An 18,016-nucleotide genomic window follows, 5' to 3' on the forward strand; every position below is an offset into this window, starting at 1 on the left:
GTCTCTTGGGTCTTCCCCACTTTTATCCAACTAGGGAACCATCTTCTATATTGTAATTTTGATTACACCTAACACTCTGTTCATGTGCACAAAGGTGTCAACCCTCTTTTTTCTCGTCTATATTTCCACAGCCCTTGAACATTGGGAGTACCCTATTTTTCATAGGTTTGTTGTATTTCCTCTTGTTCTCATTAGCATGTATGCACAACATGTACCCTGTGGTCATACGTTATAAAAGATATCGCAATAAGGTATCTCATGATTTTGTGGTGGATTTTCCACAACATTTCCTGTTGGCACATCTTTCCAGTAGTCTTTTGATCTAACTGGAACAGGGTCTTCTCTGGGCACTTAAATATGTCAAACGTTCTTAAGTCTATGGCCTAGTGCATCTAATCTGAAATCTTACATGTCTTAGCCTGTAAACCTTGCATTTCAGCCCTGCTTTACTTAGATCAGAGTTTCTCAAAGTGGTCTGCAGACCCACTCTGAGAAAGCTGCTAACCGGCCGCTCCGGTTTGTTTACTTCCTGGCTCCGCAGCTTCGCTTCCATTGGCTGTGGTTCACTGTTTGCAGCCAAGGGGAACTGCGGGAAGCACTTTGACCACTCTGAGAAACCCTGACTTAGATACATAATAAATACTTATCACAGCTAAATGCTTGTCATTCTTATACTTTTATATGTATGATAGCATAAGTGTTAATCAGACCAGCACCCAGCACAATAATAAAATGAACTAATTGGCTAGAGTTACCACACATGTATTAGTGTCCACAAAGAGCAGATGTGACCACAAATATTAGACCTCTGGAAAAGCCACACCCAATAACCTGTGTTGTACCTGGGAAGGCTCAAAGGCTTCACCGATCCTACTAGGATTTGAATAAGTGGTCCCTGTTTTTAGACAGACAGATTTTAAACAAGCAAGCTCCCAAAGCATATATCTAGAGTGTTGTATTTAGTCTTCTCAGGGAAAGAGGGGACTGACCTCATCTCTCCCGTAACAGTTCTGTGTAGCCCTCTGTGGGACAACAAGACTAGCAAGTCCGCAGGGAGGGTGATGGACCCGGGTAAAGTGTTTTCATACCTAGTGTACAGAGACCAGCCATGGCTCTTTTGAGCAATAGTGGCTGGTGGTGAGGACTGGAATCAGAGGAATTCCTTTCCCCTCCAAGACACATCACAGTGATTGTTCTGATTCCATGAGCCTTTGCAATTGATTTTACAGTAAGGGCTGGAGGTGAGGGAGAGGAAGGGACTAAGATCCTACAGAGGTAGGAGTACATTCTTACAAGCTGGAAGGTGGTGGGCTGATGAAGTACCAGCATTGAGATATCACTGAGGCAAACAAGGAACAAATCCTAATTGTAAGCAGCTAGTCTCAGCAATCATGAATTGCCCATCTTGCAACTTCATGAAAAGCCAGTTGTTTATTTTACCTTATATGCAATAAAGTCTCCTCGTTTTCCTCTCAGGTAATTAGACAGATTGCCATATTTGCAATATTCTACAATAACCATCAATGGACCTGCAAAGAGAATGAACACACAGTGACCTTCACTGATGTAAAAGTGGGACATATCCATAAGCATATTAATTCAGCCTCATGATTTCCTTGTGAAGTAGGTAAATATTATCTCCCCCGTTATATAGATGAGGAAACTTGGGAATAAAGAAGTGGTTTTCCAGGTTCACACCATGAGGTAATGGCAAATGTGGGAAACTGAGAATAAAACCCAGGAGTCCAAGCTACTACTTCCCTTTTTACCTGTCAGATTATAATATGAGGAAATCATTTCACATTTCTAGAAAAAGAACATTAAAGGGATAAACCAGAATACACAACCCACCATATTACTACATTCTTTCTTTTCTGCAGAAATCTATTTTGTGGAACAGCCCTCTGTATTTTCTGATCTCTGTGTAAATCTTTTTTTATTGTACAGGATTTTATGCCAGTGAAGACAATACAAACACATATTTAGAGCTGTCTCTGATACCATCTGAATCAAAAGTTTGCAAAGATATTTGAGGTAAAGGCTTTAGAAGCACAAAGGGGCATGTGAATTTCTTCCTTTCTTATTCCTATGCAAAGTAGAATAGTGATAGAAATGTAGCCGTGTTAGTCTGGGGTAGCTGAAGCAAAATGCAGGACAATGTAGCACTTTAAAGACTAACAAGATGGTTTATTAGATGATGAGCTTTCGTGGGCCAGATTTTGATCTGAGGAAGTGGGTCTGGCCCACGAAAGCTCATCATCTAATAAACCATCTATGCAAAGTAGTTTCTAGTTTGATGTATTTGTTGATTTTATTCAACTACAGATATTTTGTGTTTCAGTCCAAGCCATGAGAGGAGGAAATTTGTATTGCTGTTCAATTAGCCTCCACTGTATGGTTGCTGGGTTTTAGAAACCAGCGCACAAAATGCCTCAAATGTAGGGGAAGGTGAAGTCATGGGATTAGAATGCATGTAAACACCTATTATTATCCATCCTAAGTGGTCAGCCTTTCATCTCTGTAAACCTTGTTCCATCTGGAAACTTCAGATTCAGACTCTTGAGTTCAGACTTCAAAGGAAAAATGCCAAGAGCTGCATCAGGCCATTCAGCGAACATGCAAACCTTAAGCAATAAGCTCTTATCTACATGTATTAGAAATACACACACAAACTTGTGCCATGGTGTACCTGTTTGGCTCCATTTGATATAAATAAGTCTGAGAACATGGGATTGAAAACAGGGCACTGGGGAAGAGTTGATGGGAAGCAAAGAGGGAAGAGACGTTTTATTTGAAATCTTTTTATGGGCTCAAAATGAGAAAGAGCAGCACTAAGGAGTGGGAAACCCAGATAAAGGAGAGAAGATGAGGTTATTTACTTAATTATAATATCACAGTGTATTTCAATAGGGCTGTGCAGTTGTAAGGATCCTAACTTGCTATATGTATATACTGTACGCTGTGGGCCTGCTCAGTACCTGCTGCTCTCATTGATTTCAGTTGACCACAGTTCACCACAGCCTGTCTACAGGGGGTGTGGGGCTGGAAGGTTGTGACTAAGAAGCCGTCAGAATGGCAATTGACACACTGCAGCAAGCAGTAAGCTGCTCTGAGCTCTAAGCTGGGAGAGATCCAGGTGATTACAACTATGCAACTCATCTCTGTCCCTTCTGTGTCCTCATGCTGCCTGACCACTTCACTGGTTACTTCTCCACACCAGTGCTGGCTTCTCCCAGTGCAAAGAAGAGATCAAACGGACAATTTTGTCAAGAAACTGAAGTCAAATCTGGCCAGTGAATTCTCAGAGGAAACGCAGATTCCAGCACAACTTTAAAGTACTACTAAGTGCTTATTTCATGCCTCTGAAATGTTTCCTAGACAAGGCATCGCCATATTTTAGTTCCTTATTATAAAGCATATTAGAGCATGCATCAGCGCTGTTTAAAATCACATTCTATGACAAGTTATTTCAAAGCGACATTACAAGGGGCAGATATTGTTAAAATAATGTATTGTGCACGTGTAATAGGAGCAATTATCAAGAGTACTATTACAAGCTACATAAAACTTAACAAGGAATGAGAAAGCCCTGTACTTAGAAATGGTATTTTAATGGAAACTCTTTTCCCAATGTCTATCTTGTGAGCTCTAGGCTATTTTTCTTCAGTCTCCACTGGCATCCTTCAAAAGCAAACAAACTAGAGCCAACTAGAGCCTACATGTAGGCTACACAATTAGTGCTCTATAGTGCCATGTGAAAAACTGAGGTTCCAACACCCAGTCTCTTACTTCCCTGGTTTTATCAATGACTTCTTTGGGCATCTTGTAAGGTAGCACCAAATAGGCCTATTAACCCAGAAGGATGCTGTGGGTGGGGCATGGTAGGGAAAGAAGCTATTGAATGCTCTGACAAGGATAATAGAATCATAGACTCCTAGGGCTAGAAGAGACCTCAGGAGGTCAGCGAGTTCAGCCCCCTGCCCAAAGCAGGACCATCCCTAATTAAATCATCCCAGCCAGGATTTTGTCAAGCCGGAACTTAAAAACCTCTAGGGATGGAGACTCCACCCCCTCCCTAGGATAGTGAGAACAATTTGGAGTCAAGCACACTCAAGCAGTAGATCAGGGGTTCCCAACCTGGGGTACGTATACCCCTAAAGGGTACAAGAAGCTTGTCAAAGGAGTATGGGGAATATTTGTTAAATAACTAGATTATCCTAATTGAAATATTCCAAAAGCAGTAGTGTTGGTGAAAAAAGTTGTGGATTCTAGAGTCTAGAATTTATTTCCTTTTATATTGAATAGGGGGTACGGGAAGGTTTACTAAAAGTCAAGGGGGTACGGGCACCAAAAAAGGTTGGGACCCCTGCACTAGATAGTCATAATAGGCAAGAGATCGCGTTTATTTACATGAACCGTGATATGAGTAGAACACAATAAGGTCCGAACATTAGGGTCATATTAGTGTTCAGGTTCATGGCTAGTGACTACAGTTGCATGAGGCTGTTCTGTGAATCTGGTTATGAAAAGCAACCACTCTGATACTCTACTAAGTGTTTTTTTCTCAGTTTTCTGGGTTTGATTTGGTAGGAAACACTGTCTACCACAACTTCCCTCCCCTAATCACAGGTAAGCGGCCCAGCATTGGGGATCACTTGAATCCTCGCAAGATTTCAGATCAATGCAACTGTCCAATCAGATGTGGTTTGCAAAGCTACAAGTCTTGCCTCAGTGTGCCTGCAGATTCCAAATCTGCTGCTTCCAGATTAGGGCTGGGCCTGCCACTTGCTGATTCCTGTCTGTTCTACTGTGAACTGGAAATGTCTGGTTTGGGGGATAATTTATCTCCTGTCATCCTGCCAACTACCTAAATAACATTGGTTTTTCCCTTTGGCTTGACAGCTAGATGTTCCTTGGGAAAATGGTATCTTTCATGCCTCAGCCAGTTACCAATGTGGTCTCCTTTTATTTTACCCTGGTTTCTTTGCCCTCAGCCCTCCTCCCCCATCTTTTGGAGATTGTTTTCAAGGTTCATCATAACACCGAAGACACATCAAGGTTGATGTTACCCTGCAATTCAAAGCATATGGCAAATAGAGCCAACACTCTTTTAAAGGGCAGGCTAAAAAGGGGAAGGATGCTTCAGTGGTTAGGAGGTGGGCTAGGATCCTAGAAGACATTTTGCCTGACATTTGGGCAAGCCGCTTAGTTTTCTGTGCCTCATATTTATTTCTGTAAAATGGAGATATTAGTACTGCTCAACCTCACAGGGCCGTTGTGAGGCAAGGTATATAAAATGTTATGAGGTGCTTAGATATTGGGCCATATAAGTACCTCTGGGTATGTCTACACTACCACGCTAGTTCGAACTAGGGTGGTAATGTAGGCAACCAGAGTTGCAAATGAAGCCCGGAATTTGAATTTCCCGGGCTTCATTTGCATAAAGCTGGGCGCCGCCATTTTTAAATGTCCGCTAGTGCGGACTCCGTGCCGCGCGGCTACACGCGGCACGGACTAGGTAGTGAAACGAGGAGTAACGGTAGTTCGGACTAGTGGACATTTAAAAATGGCGGCGCCCGGCATTATGCAAATGAAGCCCAGGAAATTCAAATCCCGGGCTTCATTTGCAACTCCGGTTGCCTACATTACCACCCTAGTTCGAACTAGGGTGGTAGTGTAGACATATCCTTAGACAGATAGAAAAGTAGAGCGAATTAAGGGAAGAAATTCAGAAGCCATCAATTACACATTGCCAAATTCTACCCCAACACAACTTCAGTGGCAACACTAAGGTCACATTGTATTGCGCTGGGCACCAGCTCATGTGTGTATGCTGCTGCCTCCTACTGATTGGAAAGTTAGACATGCATGTATGTGCAATAATAACCCCCAGTAATGGCTTAGACTTTCCCAGAGGAGATGAGCCCTGGTAGCTAACGAAGATGCTCCTTTGGGTGTGAGGAGTAAGGGCCTATTTTTTGGAAGCAGAATAGCCTTTGTTCTATCCCAGCTGATGACTGTGAAGATGACTTGGCTGCAGAATTACTCCTGCAACCGAGCGCAAATACTAAGCATGGATTTGCTGAGCTAGTTGTAGGAGGATGGTCTCTCACCTCCAGCTTTGGTGCAGGCTCCCAGCAGGTTGACCACGTTCAGATGGTGTCCTATGTGGATGAGGATCTTCAGCTCTGACATTAAAGCCTTGCACTCATTTGTAGTTGCACATTCTGCTTAAGATAAGGACAAAGCCATCTTTACACAACAGGATATTTGTAACAGGATGCCGAAAATCCTGTTTATACTCAAAGACAAAACCCACCCAGGTTATTTGCGCTATCTCTGCCTCTCAGACTCCTATACAGATAAGAACTCATCCGCCTGCTGTGACCCTTCTGCAATGGAAATGACACTTGGCCCCTGGGTGCCTCTTGTCTTCTCTGCTGTGGGTTACAGTGGGTTATTGTCCTGCAGTAGAACCTTTCCAAAGCCACCTAGATACTGGGAGAACTTTTGCAAAGAACTGCATTTTGCAAATTAGCCAGTGAACAAACACATCCAAAATGGGCAAGGAGATAATGCAAAGGAAAATGTATTTTTCCCCCATGCTTGTTGGTGATTGTAGTTTAGTAGCAACTCTTTGCAATAATACTTCCTGGCTACGTCTACACTGGCATGATTTTCCGGAAATGCTTTTAATGGAAAAGTTTTCCGTTAAAAGCATTTTCGGAAAAACGCGTCTAGATTGGCAGGACGCTTTTCTGCAAAAGCACTTTTTGCAGAATAGTGTCTGTGGCCAGTCTAGACGTGCTTTTCCGAAAAAAAGCCCTGATCGCCATTTTCGCGATCAGGGCTTTTTTTCAGAAAACAAATCTCTGCTGTCTACACTGGCCCTTTTGCGCAAAAGATTTTTGGAGCAGCATAGTATTCCCACAAAAGCACTGACAATCTTACATGAGATCGTCAGTGCTTTTGCGGAAATTCAAGTGGCCAGTGTAGACAGCTGGCAAGTTTTTCCAGAAAAGCGGCTGATTTTCCGGAAAAACTGGCCAGTCTAGACACAGCCAAGGTGACCTCAACTCTCATCACTCCAACTAATGGAAACTCCAGTTGGCCACACATCTGAAAGGCAGGCTCCATAGGGTGCATCTACACAGCAAAGTTATTTCGGAATAACGGTCGTTATTCCGAAATAACTATGCGAAAACAGCAATAGCATTATTTGGAAATAATTTTGAAATAACGGGAGGCTTATTCCAACTTTTGTAAACCTCATTCTTCAGAAATAATGCCTATTCCAAAATTTTGGAATAGGGGCTGTGTAGATGCTCCACTTCTGCTATTTCGAAATAGCCCCTCACCAGGGCCATTCTAACTTAGGGTATGTCTACACTACCCCCCTAGTTCGAACTAGGGGGGTAATGTATGCATACCGAACTTGCTAATGAAGCCCGGGATTTGAATTTCCCGGGCTTCATTAGCATAAAGCCGGCGCCGCCATTTTTAAAAGCCGGCTAGTGCGAACCCCGTGCCGCGCGGCTACACGCGACACGGGCTAGATTGTTCGGACTAGCAAGCTATTCCGAACTATCTGTACGCCTTGTGGAACCTCCCATAAAACCTCCCAAAAGAGAGGTAACAATGTCGGATTGTTATGTGCTTGTATGGCTGTTGGGGGTTAGCTTTAGACTAGAGTGAATAACTTGCAACAAATCATTTATTTTTACAAACTTTGCTCTTTTTCTCTTTGCAGAATTGTCCATGAACATACTTCCCAGCAGCTTTGCATTTCTTATGCCTCATAAAGAGATAAATACTCTCTTTATACCTGAGTCTCCTTCAGCTCACACCAGTTTTAACTCCATTGACTTCAGTGGCATTCAACTTGATTTATATAGCTTTGAGACGGAAACCAGCCAATAATATTTAAATTGAACATCATCTGAAATTTTATACGTCAGTCTATTACTTTCACACAGTGATTTCCATTTTGAAGGAGAGACCAGGAAGCACTGTGGAAGTACTTAGATGGTGCAGTCACACAGTCCTGCTCCATCTCTAGGGTCTTCTTGTTTCCGAATGACTAGATTCTCACCAGAGGTTCTAGTTTATTCCTCGTTGCCTAGATGGTGAGGAGGGCATTTGGTGGTGGGGGGCTCTGGTTGAAGCAGAAAGCTTTGGCAGTTGCCAAGAGGAAGGTGTAAGGCACTGCCAGAAGACTTATTAGGCGGGGTTGTCTGGGAGGCAGTTTGTGAGAAGATGAGGCCAAGAACTCTGAGGCGTGGAGGAGCCAGGAGAGAGTTGAATCAATCAGGAGTCTTTGGGAACTTTTCAGGTCAAGTTGTGGAGGGGGGTGTAGAGTGGGACAAACATCAGAAGAGGGTGAGGGGGATCTGAAGACCCCATTGACCCAAAGCAGGTCCAGAGAAGGTAGAGGTACTGGCAGGCAAAGGAGATCTGGCAATCAGGGAAGGGGTGGGTAGTGGAGGAGCAGGGGAGGCAGCTGGTAACAAACACCACAATGTTGTGATATTAGCGATGATACTGCCTTGTGGAGCTGAAGGGGTTAACATGATCACACAGCCACACTAAATGGCAGTGCTTACTTAGAGTAATTATTTGCTACAAAGGGAAGTTGGGGCCAGCGAGTATTTGCTCCACCCAAAGAAAATTTCTTGTATATTTGAAAAGAACCCAAAGTGACCAGTTAAAACCCACAAACCCATGCACCCAACATGCCAGATGATGTGTTTAGTCACAAATTGTCTGCAGAGGCTTTCTATGTAAATGCCATTTGGAAACAACATATGCTCCAAGACCCTCTCCCCCTCCCTGCTGGATGGTAAAAGCATTCCTCCGTTTTAATAACTGCGAAAACGTTGTCCCTAATCTACTCCCTTGGCAGTGCTTCTTTACAGCCTTGAACTGTTCCACATCTGGAAGGGCTGGGATCGATACAATTTCAGACTAACGCAATTACATTCTGTAATGTGTCTCCCTTCTCACCCCAAGGACTGGAGGCTGCCGTTTCCCTCCTTTAAGAGTACAAGGCTAAATCAGCCACACAGTGTGGAGCCCACTTGTCATTTCCCACACGTTGACATCCCCTGCAGGGGCAACTAATTGCTCCCATCTGGCAAGTCCGTTCTCTTCCAAACGCAATGCATTCGGGACTGGTATAGGGCTGTGCATTGGAAACCTTCCTACCAGAGAAGCTGTCTGAGAAGCTCTGAGAGAAATGTACCTTTGAGCATTTTAACAGCGACCGTTTTGCAGGTTGAAGATTTATCAATACCAAACGCAGACGCCTCCACGACCTTCCCAAAAGCACCATGACCCAGTGTTTTACCTAGAGAAGCAAGAGTCAAGGATGAGCCTTAGGAGACTGAGGACAGTCTGCATCAGATAAAAGATGAAAATGGAAAAATTACAAGACACCAGAGCCCAGGTATAGCACCGATTAATAGTCAATAATAATAAGTACAATACACATGAGCCGCATGCGAAACAATATGTGATATAATTCCCAGCTAACAATGGCTTTAACCTGAAATTCAGGCTGCCATAACAAAAAGGTAAAAACATTGCGTGCATTTTCGCCCAAGTCAACCCTTCTCAACCCAAGAAATGCAGAGTTCAGGTTGAAGAAGAAATCCAAAGATGTTAAGGTACGGAAATGTGAAGTAAATGCACCCACAGAACTTCCACTCTCCAACTCTGCACTTATTGACATGTACTCAACTTTAACTTCCCTGCAATGTAGCTTTTATCTGGAAGTGTCCTTAATGTGTGATTTTAATTATTAAACATGTCGACATGAACACTATACAAGAAACACAAAAGAGAATGTTCCCATTAGTTTTTTCCTCTAGCAAATACACGCTATGTAGTGTGCACCTTTCAATCTTTATTTTATTTGAATAGTTAGGGCCATGTTAACCAGTACACTTTGACTGTTTCCTCCTCCCTCCCCAGAGCTGCAATAAGCAGGCAGAGCAGACTGGCCAGTTTTCCCCACTGCCTGCAGCCCACGTTCCTCTGATTCCTCTTGCCTTCCCCCTACACTTCCCTGAACGCACACCATTCCCCCCTCACTTTGCCCCCACATTGCCCTCTCCCACAATTCAGTTTCCCCCTCCTAATCTCTGAATTCCACTGCTGACCTTCAGTTCTCCCTGCCCTCCCTATTGAATAAATTTTGCTCAATGAGTAGGTTCTAAAAAGCCTTTTAAAATTTTATTATCTTTTTTTCCCTTTGTTTCTCTTAATGGAAGGTTGTTTCCCTTCAATTAGGTGAAGAAAATTATTCTACAGACTATTTTGTGAAGACATGCCTTCTTTCTAAAAGTCTGCCAACTTCCCTAGGGCTGTGTCCAGACTCAGGTTTTTTTCGAAAAAAGTAGCCTTTTTTCGAAAAAACTTCACCTGCGTCTAGACTGCAGCCGCGTTCTTTTGAAATTAAATCGAAAGAATGCGGCTTTTCTTTCGATGGCAGTAAACCTAATTCCACGAGGAAGAATGCCTTTTTTCGAAAGTGCTCTTTCGAAAAAAGGCGTTCTTGAAAGCAAACAGGGCTTTTTAGAAAGAGAGCATCCAGACTCACTTGCTGCTTTCTTTCAAAAAAGCGGCTTGCTTTTTCGAAAGTTCCGCGTGCAGTCTAGACGCTCTCTTTCGAAAGAGGCTTGCAGTCTAGACATAGTCTAGGGGAAGAAGGTAGCTTCCAGTGCTGTCCAGGGACACTGTCCTCCTTGAGAACAATGGCAGGTTATAGCCATTTTGTAAGATGGCATCTGTGTTTTCTAAGTTCCCAACCAACCTCTGGCTGCCAGGCCACGGTGGCTCTGGGGGCTGAGCTGGGGTACATCACTCTTGCCGTGGCTGTTGGGAGAGGTGCGTCTTGCCCTGCCTCTCAGCCAACCAGTGCAGGGTGTGGGTGGGATTTTCCTTACGGCCACCATAGGGACTAGGGTAGTCTCTGTCACCTGTTACGTTCTGTCATTCAGAGGCATAGGATATCACCTTCCATGACATTAATAATGCCCGTACTGCTTACCAAGCCGCAGCCTGTCTCTTGGGAACTCCCATTTACTACTGTCGTATGGCAGACGGTCACACTGCTCATCAAGGGGCATTTCCTCTGGATCCATTATGATTGACAGGTATCCCGTTTTAATATCTGTGGCATCAGGCTAAAACAGGAAAATAACCAATTTACAGTATTTGCACTTTGGCTGTAAGTCGAGAGAAAGGTGTGATCTAGTGAAATTTGCACCAGCTTAGGAGCTAGACCTCTCTGAGGTCTAGTCCTCATTCTAACCCTCACTCCCATCTGTGGCTTTTGGACATGTCTTGCCAATGCCATGTCTCAATGTATTCATCAGTAAAATGGGGAAAATAATACTTATCTACACAGGCCTTGCATGGATGTTGAATGAATGAACAGATTAATGTTTGTAAAGTCCTGGGATGACATAAAGCCCTTTTATATTAGAGAAACCCAACACTGCTACTACTTGTGGAAAATCCTGGAGATTAAAGCTCTATTTCTGAGTGTCTTGTTGGACAGCTCTCCAGTTCCTTTACAGCTCAACGCTTCTGGCTTGAGAAACAGGCTTAAATGGCAAAATGGGGCTTGATTCTGTGACGCTGTGTCTTGTTTTCCCATTTATTCTGATTAAAAAGGCTGCCAAACTGATGAACAATGCTACCACTGGTGCCACTGAGGGGAAACATTTGATTTGGACTTCCTTTAGGCCCACTTTATGCAGGTGTACATAATGACATGAGATCTATTGGATCTAGCACCTCTGCTATCCTGGAGAAACAGAGTAAACTTGAACTTGAATAATTCTTTCCAGTTCTATTGTAAATGTGGTGAACAATCATGCAAATTATAGAAGATCAACACTAAAACTGTGGTTTGGGCTGAATCCAAGCAAGAGATCTAGTATCCTGTACCATATTTATTGTTTGTATAAGCAAGAAAGAACAAATCTAAATTCATTTAATCAAATGCTCCTTGGACCTAATTTAGGGCCCATATCTTTGGAGCCTCAGGAAAGAGGCCAGTGAGTAAATAAGCCATGAAAACACAATGAACTTTTGTGGTTTGGGCCCAGCTCTAGACCAAATAACAGACTGTAACCTCTTACAATAATACTTAAGCCAGTGCGCTCTTCACTAATTACATTTTAGGGAAAACCTTATTAGAGATGGGCTGAAACCAGAACATTACTGTAGGGGGCTTAGGAATTGAATGTCTGTCTCCAAACATTCTTGGGTGCTTCTGACTTCATGTCAGATCCAAAAGAAGCTGGGGTCTGTTTTCCTTATCTGAGTGGATGTGGACAAGGATGGCAGAAATCTCAGAAGTACAGCTGATTTCACACAATGTCAAGTAGTTAATCAAGAGGAATGTTGGCCTGAAATTTCACAAGAACAGCTCATACAGTTTTGTCACCATATGACCCAGGTCAACTTCAATCCTGAACTCTGAAGCTTAGTCTTAACTGGATCCAAGCCCAGAGCTCAGCTCTAGCTCCTTTCAATTCAATGTACAATATAGACGCTCTCTTACTTTTCTCAGTTTCCGAATGAAAAGGGTCAGAAGAAGCCAGAAAAGGGTAGCTGCTAAGCCGGTGCACACCAAAATGATAACTTCAATGTTGGATTTTTCTTCAGAGCCTGTCAAGTAAATGCAGCAGATTTTAAATTCGGTACAAAAATAAATATATAACTAAATAAAGCCAGTAATTCCATCAACCATACTTTATTTCAGAAAAACAGTAGCCAGGAAATGCTCTGACATGTGGTGGGGGCCTTTTCATTCACTTGCTGTAGACAGAAATATAGCAATCCCTCTCTAACCAAGAGACACAGAGGCAACATTTTGGCAGAGGTGAGTAGGATATCCACTGAATTCCATTACTTTATTTGATCAATGCCAAATGTTCTAAGTACTACACTGTAGTTCTCAACCTAGAGATCATGTCCAGGTGTCAGAGCTTGCAAGCCCCTCTGATCTTTTACTATGCTAACTCTTGGCCAAATAGGAGGGGAGCTTAAGGAGATTCTAGTATGAAAAGTCTGAGAACCTCGGTATATAATTCCCCACGGAACATTCAAGTTATATTGACCATACCTCATTTTGTGCAGCATATATTAACGTGTTGTATCTGCGATAGAGTTGTTAACAAGGCATTCCAGACATGAAGACATATTGACCTGTCTTTGTCTTTATGTGACAATATAAACTTCCTGGAACCTCAAAGGGGATTCGGTTTGAATTTTGAGCAAGGGAAGTCAGTTTCCATTTATTCTGCGTGTCTCCCCTCCCCTCCCCAACCACAAATAATTCTTGCCTTGGATAGGTTGAATTCAGAGGATGTAATTCAAGCTAAGCCTGTTTCATCAAGCTTATTCATGAGCTTGTGACCTCACCTTGTATTTTAATAAATGCTGATGTGCTGTCGTGGCCCATTTCATTGGAAGCCACACACTCATAGAGGCCTTCATCATCTTTTTTCACTCGTTCGATGACCAGGGTGTTATTTTCCATGGAAATTCCTGTGTGAGGGGGTGAAAGTTTCATTTGTATTATTTGTCAAGAAGGAATGTCCCAAAGGAGCTATGTTGAAACTGGCCTCATTGGCCACCACAGCGCTGCTCTGTTACATCCATTAACCGACAGGAGAGACCTTGTAGTGCTGTTTGTTTGCGGTGCCGTGTTGCAAATCCCTCCCTGCCCTCCTGCTCTCAACACACTTGTCATGTTAAGTCCACAGTGACAACTTCGCAGGCTGTGTAGAACAGGTGTATTTTATTCACGCAGCCTGATACCGCTCCCATGGAATCAATGGGGCTTGACTGAGCCCAGAGTGAGCTCAGTGGGACAAATACTGCTCTCCATTAAACCTGCAAAACTTGCAGCAGGATTTGTCTCTCCCCGTCCTGTCCAGGAGTTGCATTGGATTTGGGGAGACATCATTAGAATGCATAGGTGCAGGAACTAGGAGCATGGGGGTGCTTCAGTATCCCTGGGCTTCTGGCCTAGCACCCAGAGCCACAGATGCCCCCTTCACACTGAAGACTCTGCTGCTGGCCTCACACCCAGGGGCTCAGCTGCTGCCCAGTACTCAGGGGGCTCTGCTGCTGGCTCTGCACCCAGGGTTGCAGCTGCTGCCCTGTGTGCTTAGGGGTTTACTGCTGGCCCTGTTTGCCAGGAGCTCTGCTGATGGCTCTGTGCCCGGCTGGCCCTCACACCAGGGCTTTGCTCCCGGCCTGAGCTCGGGGGGGAGGACAAGGGGAAGGGGGAGTGTCAGGATCCCCACTCTTAAAATTGTTCCCATTCTACTGTTAGGACATTAAATAAAACTCTCTCATTAACCCCAAATGCTTTTCAGACAAGGCTAGAGGGGCACAGGGGGCTGTGCCTTAGTGGGAGAGGACCCCCATACCAGGAGCTTGGGAGGGACCGTATTGCATGCTAAGGCATAATGCCTCTCCAAGCAGTGACTCCTCTCCTCCCCTGTGAGCAGGCCTGTGCCGATGTGGCACCATGAGTGCTCAGTAGAGAAAGGAATTATGTCGATTGCTCCACAGTGGCATGTCTGGGGCAACGAAGCAAAGGAAAACTGAGGCCAAACGTCAGAGACACAGTGATGTCTAACACTGCTGCACAACCTCCCCAGGGAAGCGATGGGAACCCTCTCGCTTGGGGACATTTAAAAGAGGAACAAAGCCCTGAAGAACCCACTATGTGGCTCAGTCTTGCATTCACGGGGGAGGAGATGGCCTACATGTGATTGAATGAAGCCTTTGCTAGCTTCAGTTTCTCTGAGTTAGTGACATATGCTTCCAAGCTAATTTGTTTTGCTAAGAAGATGCCATTAACAGAGCAGGGGAAATACACTGAGCCTTGAGTCCAAAGGCTTTAAGTTTGCAGTGTGTTCTGCCCATGAATTCTGTTGCTGTTAACAAGAGCTGTGCCCATAACTCCCTGTGCGCAGCCCTGAAATATTTACCCTGAGGTGGTTTTTTCAGCTAAATTATTTATGGGTCCACCGGTTGGATGAGTTACATGCTTGTCCCTCCAGAATTATTTATAAAACTTCACTAGCTGTTAAGAGCTTCTGCTCAGAACAGTCTGATCCGAGATACAGAGGATTCTAGATTTCCTTACTCAAGAAGCAAAATTTAAGTGAGAGGACCAGCGAGTAATACTCGTTTCTCCATGACATAAAGGGCGTCTCAGGACAGAGGGGTCTGGAAAGAATTCCAAGCTCAGGCAAACATTCCAAGCCTGTGGCAGTGCTGCTGATGTGCGTGTTGGCAGAGCCGACAGCCGTTTCTCATCATTGTTTTATGTGAGAGAAATAAAGACACAGCGTATTATGCCCTGCAGCCAGCTAAGAGATCCTTAGTGGGGACGCCACCACTGACTTCAACAGGCACCAGATCAGGCCTTACGCACACCTAGCAATTCAGGCTCACATTTTTAGATACTGCTTAGCAAGTGGTGATGTGCCCTCACCCCCCTTTTGTATGCACAACGAACCATCTTGAACATATAGGGTGGGCAGCGGGGTGCTTAGCTTCTGGATTTTCCTTGCAAACGTCAGTTTTGCACATGCTGAGAAGGCATGTGGCCAATTCTGCAGCTACAAGCTGTGGCATGAGCAAAACTGGGCACGTACAATGAGGCTCTGATTTGAAGCTAGTTGGCTGTTTTGGCCTCTGTAATCTCCTTTGCAAAGCACATCAGCCATCAGGTGTCAATATCATCTGAGTCATTTACAGCAATCCTGGTTTGGAAGTATTTGGCACTCGCCATGCACTGCTGTTAACAACTCCACCAAATGCCAAGCAGGGGAGACTCCAGACCAAAATGGATTACAAATCTGTATGTTCTTTTCCATTGTTTCCCTTTGAGCACCTGGTGTGCTGCAGCATTTCTCCACACTCACCTGAAGCAGGTAAAATGGGATAGCCATTTTTCCGCCACACAATATGAGGTAGTGGGGTTCCATTTACTTTGCACTCCAGAATGATCTTGCCACTGATGTTCACCTCTCGATCTGTGAGGTTCTGCACAATATAGGGCACTTCCTTTGCTGTGTTCACAAAGGAAAATAACACACAATCAGTCTGAGGGCAGATCTATACTTCAAATGCTACAGCGGCATTATTGTAGAGCTTCAGAGACAATGCTATAGGCCACTGGAGAGTTTCTGCCATCAGTGTAACTAATCCATCTCCTTGAGAGGCAGTGGCTATGTTGACAGGAGAAGCTCTCCTGTCAACATAGCATTGTCTACACCAGAGGTTAGGCTGGTGAGTGATGTAACTATATCAGTGTCAATCTATAGTGTAGACCTGACCTCATGGATGCATCTTTTAGGGTATGTCTACACTTGCTCCCTATCTCGAGATAGGGATGCAAATGTAGTGTACCGAAATTGCTAATGAAGCGTGGGATTTAAATATCCCGTGCTTAATTAGCATAATCGCGTCTGGGTGCCATTTTGAAATCTCATTATTGAGAAATAAAACGTCCTGTGTAGCAGCGTTATTTCGAGAGAAAACCCTTCTCTCGAAATAACTGTTATTCCTCAGTATGCGCTTTATTTTGCAATAACACGATTTCAAAATGGTGCCTGGATGAGATTATGCTAATTAAGCGCAGGATATTGAACTCCTGCGTTTCATTAGCAATTTCAGTACACTACATTTGCATCATACTGAGGAATAACAGTTATTTCAAGAGAAGGGTTTTCTCTCGAAATAACGCTGCTACACGGGTGTTTTATTTTGCAATAACGTGATTTAAAAATGGCGCCCGGACACTATTATGCTAATGAAGCAGGGGATATTTAAATCCTGTGCTTCATTAGCAGTTTCGATACACTACATTTGCATCCTTATCTCAAGATAGGGAGCAAGTGTAGATGTACCCTTAGCGACTTACATTTCCAGCTGCACATGAAGACCTTGTGCTAATGTATTGGCTACAGAAAAGGTCTATAAATGGAAAAGGTGTGTGATGAGCAAACCCAACAAACAGAGCTTGTCTCTTATTAGGAATCAGGAAATGTGTTTTGTTTCATTTCAAACCAACAAAGTTTAACTCAGAGTTGAATGGCGTTTAGTCCCTGTGAACAAACACATGTGGTTAGATCAAAAAACACACAGCGTGAACATAAGAAAAAGAGAGGAAAATGCCCAGTACCTTGTGTGTGGTCACTTACACCACTGCAAAGTTCAGAATGGAAGCATTTTACCCCTACTTTGTACTCACTTTACAGTGGTGTCAATGACTACAAAAGGTGCAAGTCCCCAGAGAACAAAGTCCAAAGTACATTGTAAAGAACAGCCAGAAACATGGAGAACAGCCAGTGTGTTGAGGCTGAAGAGGAGGATACAATATATGCATAATTTGAAAGGGATATTGAAAGGCTTTGTGGATGGTTTTATAAGGTGGGAGGAGAAATGTTCTGTGGACAGTGTGTTCATGTAGCCCGCTCTCAGGATGAATTGCCTCTCAGCCACTACAGAAAAATAAAAAACTGGTAACTCACCAAAGGCCATGTTCAAAATCCTAGCTCTTCTGTATGTGTACTATGAGCCTCACTGTTGTTTCCCACCCCCCCAGCCACTGTGTGTAGGTGTCTCTGTAGGTGGAAATCTGACTAAGTGAACAAAAATATCTTCCAGGGGAAAAGAAAGTGAATTGCTTGAATGCAATGTGCCAAAAAGGACTTGGTATCTCCATGTCTGGTTGTTCTGAAAGAGGGTAAGGACATTAGTTATGGGTACAGAGGCCAATACAGGGAATGACAGAAGGAGTCAGAATCTCTTTCCCCTTGGATCATTGGAAAGAGAAGAGTGATCCATTGATTTATTGTTTTAATAAATCCCCAAGACACTGCCCACACAGGCATCAGAACTGTGCTAGCTGTAGCTATAGTGTGGGTGAGGATTTTGTGTGCGGGCGTGCGTGTGACTCTCATGATAATGTCTC

General features: G+C 43.8%; 1 protein-coding gene across 2 annotated transcripts in view; it reads right to left on the reverse strand.

Moving 5' to 3' along the window:
- Positions 1-18,016, reverse strand: part of LOC102446651 (vascular endothelial growth factor receptor kdr-like) — a 208,490-nt gene that overhangs the window by 37,244 nt on the left and 153,230 nt on the right. Inside the window, exons 14-20 of one of the 2 annotated variants that reach the window (XM_075940856.2) lie at positions 15,963-16,109; positions 13,438-13,563; positions 12,575-12,681; positions 11,051-11,186; positions 9,242-9,346; positions 6,114-6,227; positions 1,441-1,529 (exon numbers count right to left, since the gene is read on the reverse strand). In XM_075940856.2, the coding sequence (XP_075796971.2) occupies positions 1,441-1,529; positions 6,114-6,227; positions 9,242-9,346; positions 11,051-11,186; positions 12,575-12,681; positions 13,438-13,563; positions 15,963-16,109 (824 nt within the window). Of the gene's footprint in view, positions 1-1,440; positions 1,530-6,113; positions 6,231-9,241; positions 9,347-11,050; positions 11,187-12,574; positions 12,682-13,437; positions 13,564-15,962; positions 16,110-18,016 lie in introns of both variants that reach the window. The other variant, XM_075940855.2, reaches the window with a different exon arrangement.

This window comes from Pelodiscus sinensis, chromosome 13 (genome assembly GCF_052426305.1).
Source record: "Pelodiscus sinensis isolate ZL-2025 chromosome 13, ASM5242630v1, whole genome shotgun sequence".
NCBI classification, from domain to species: Eukaryota; Metazoa; Chordata; order Testudines; family Trionychidae; genus Pelodiscus; species Pelodiscus sinensis.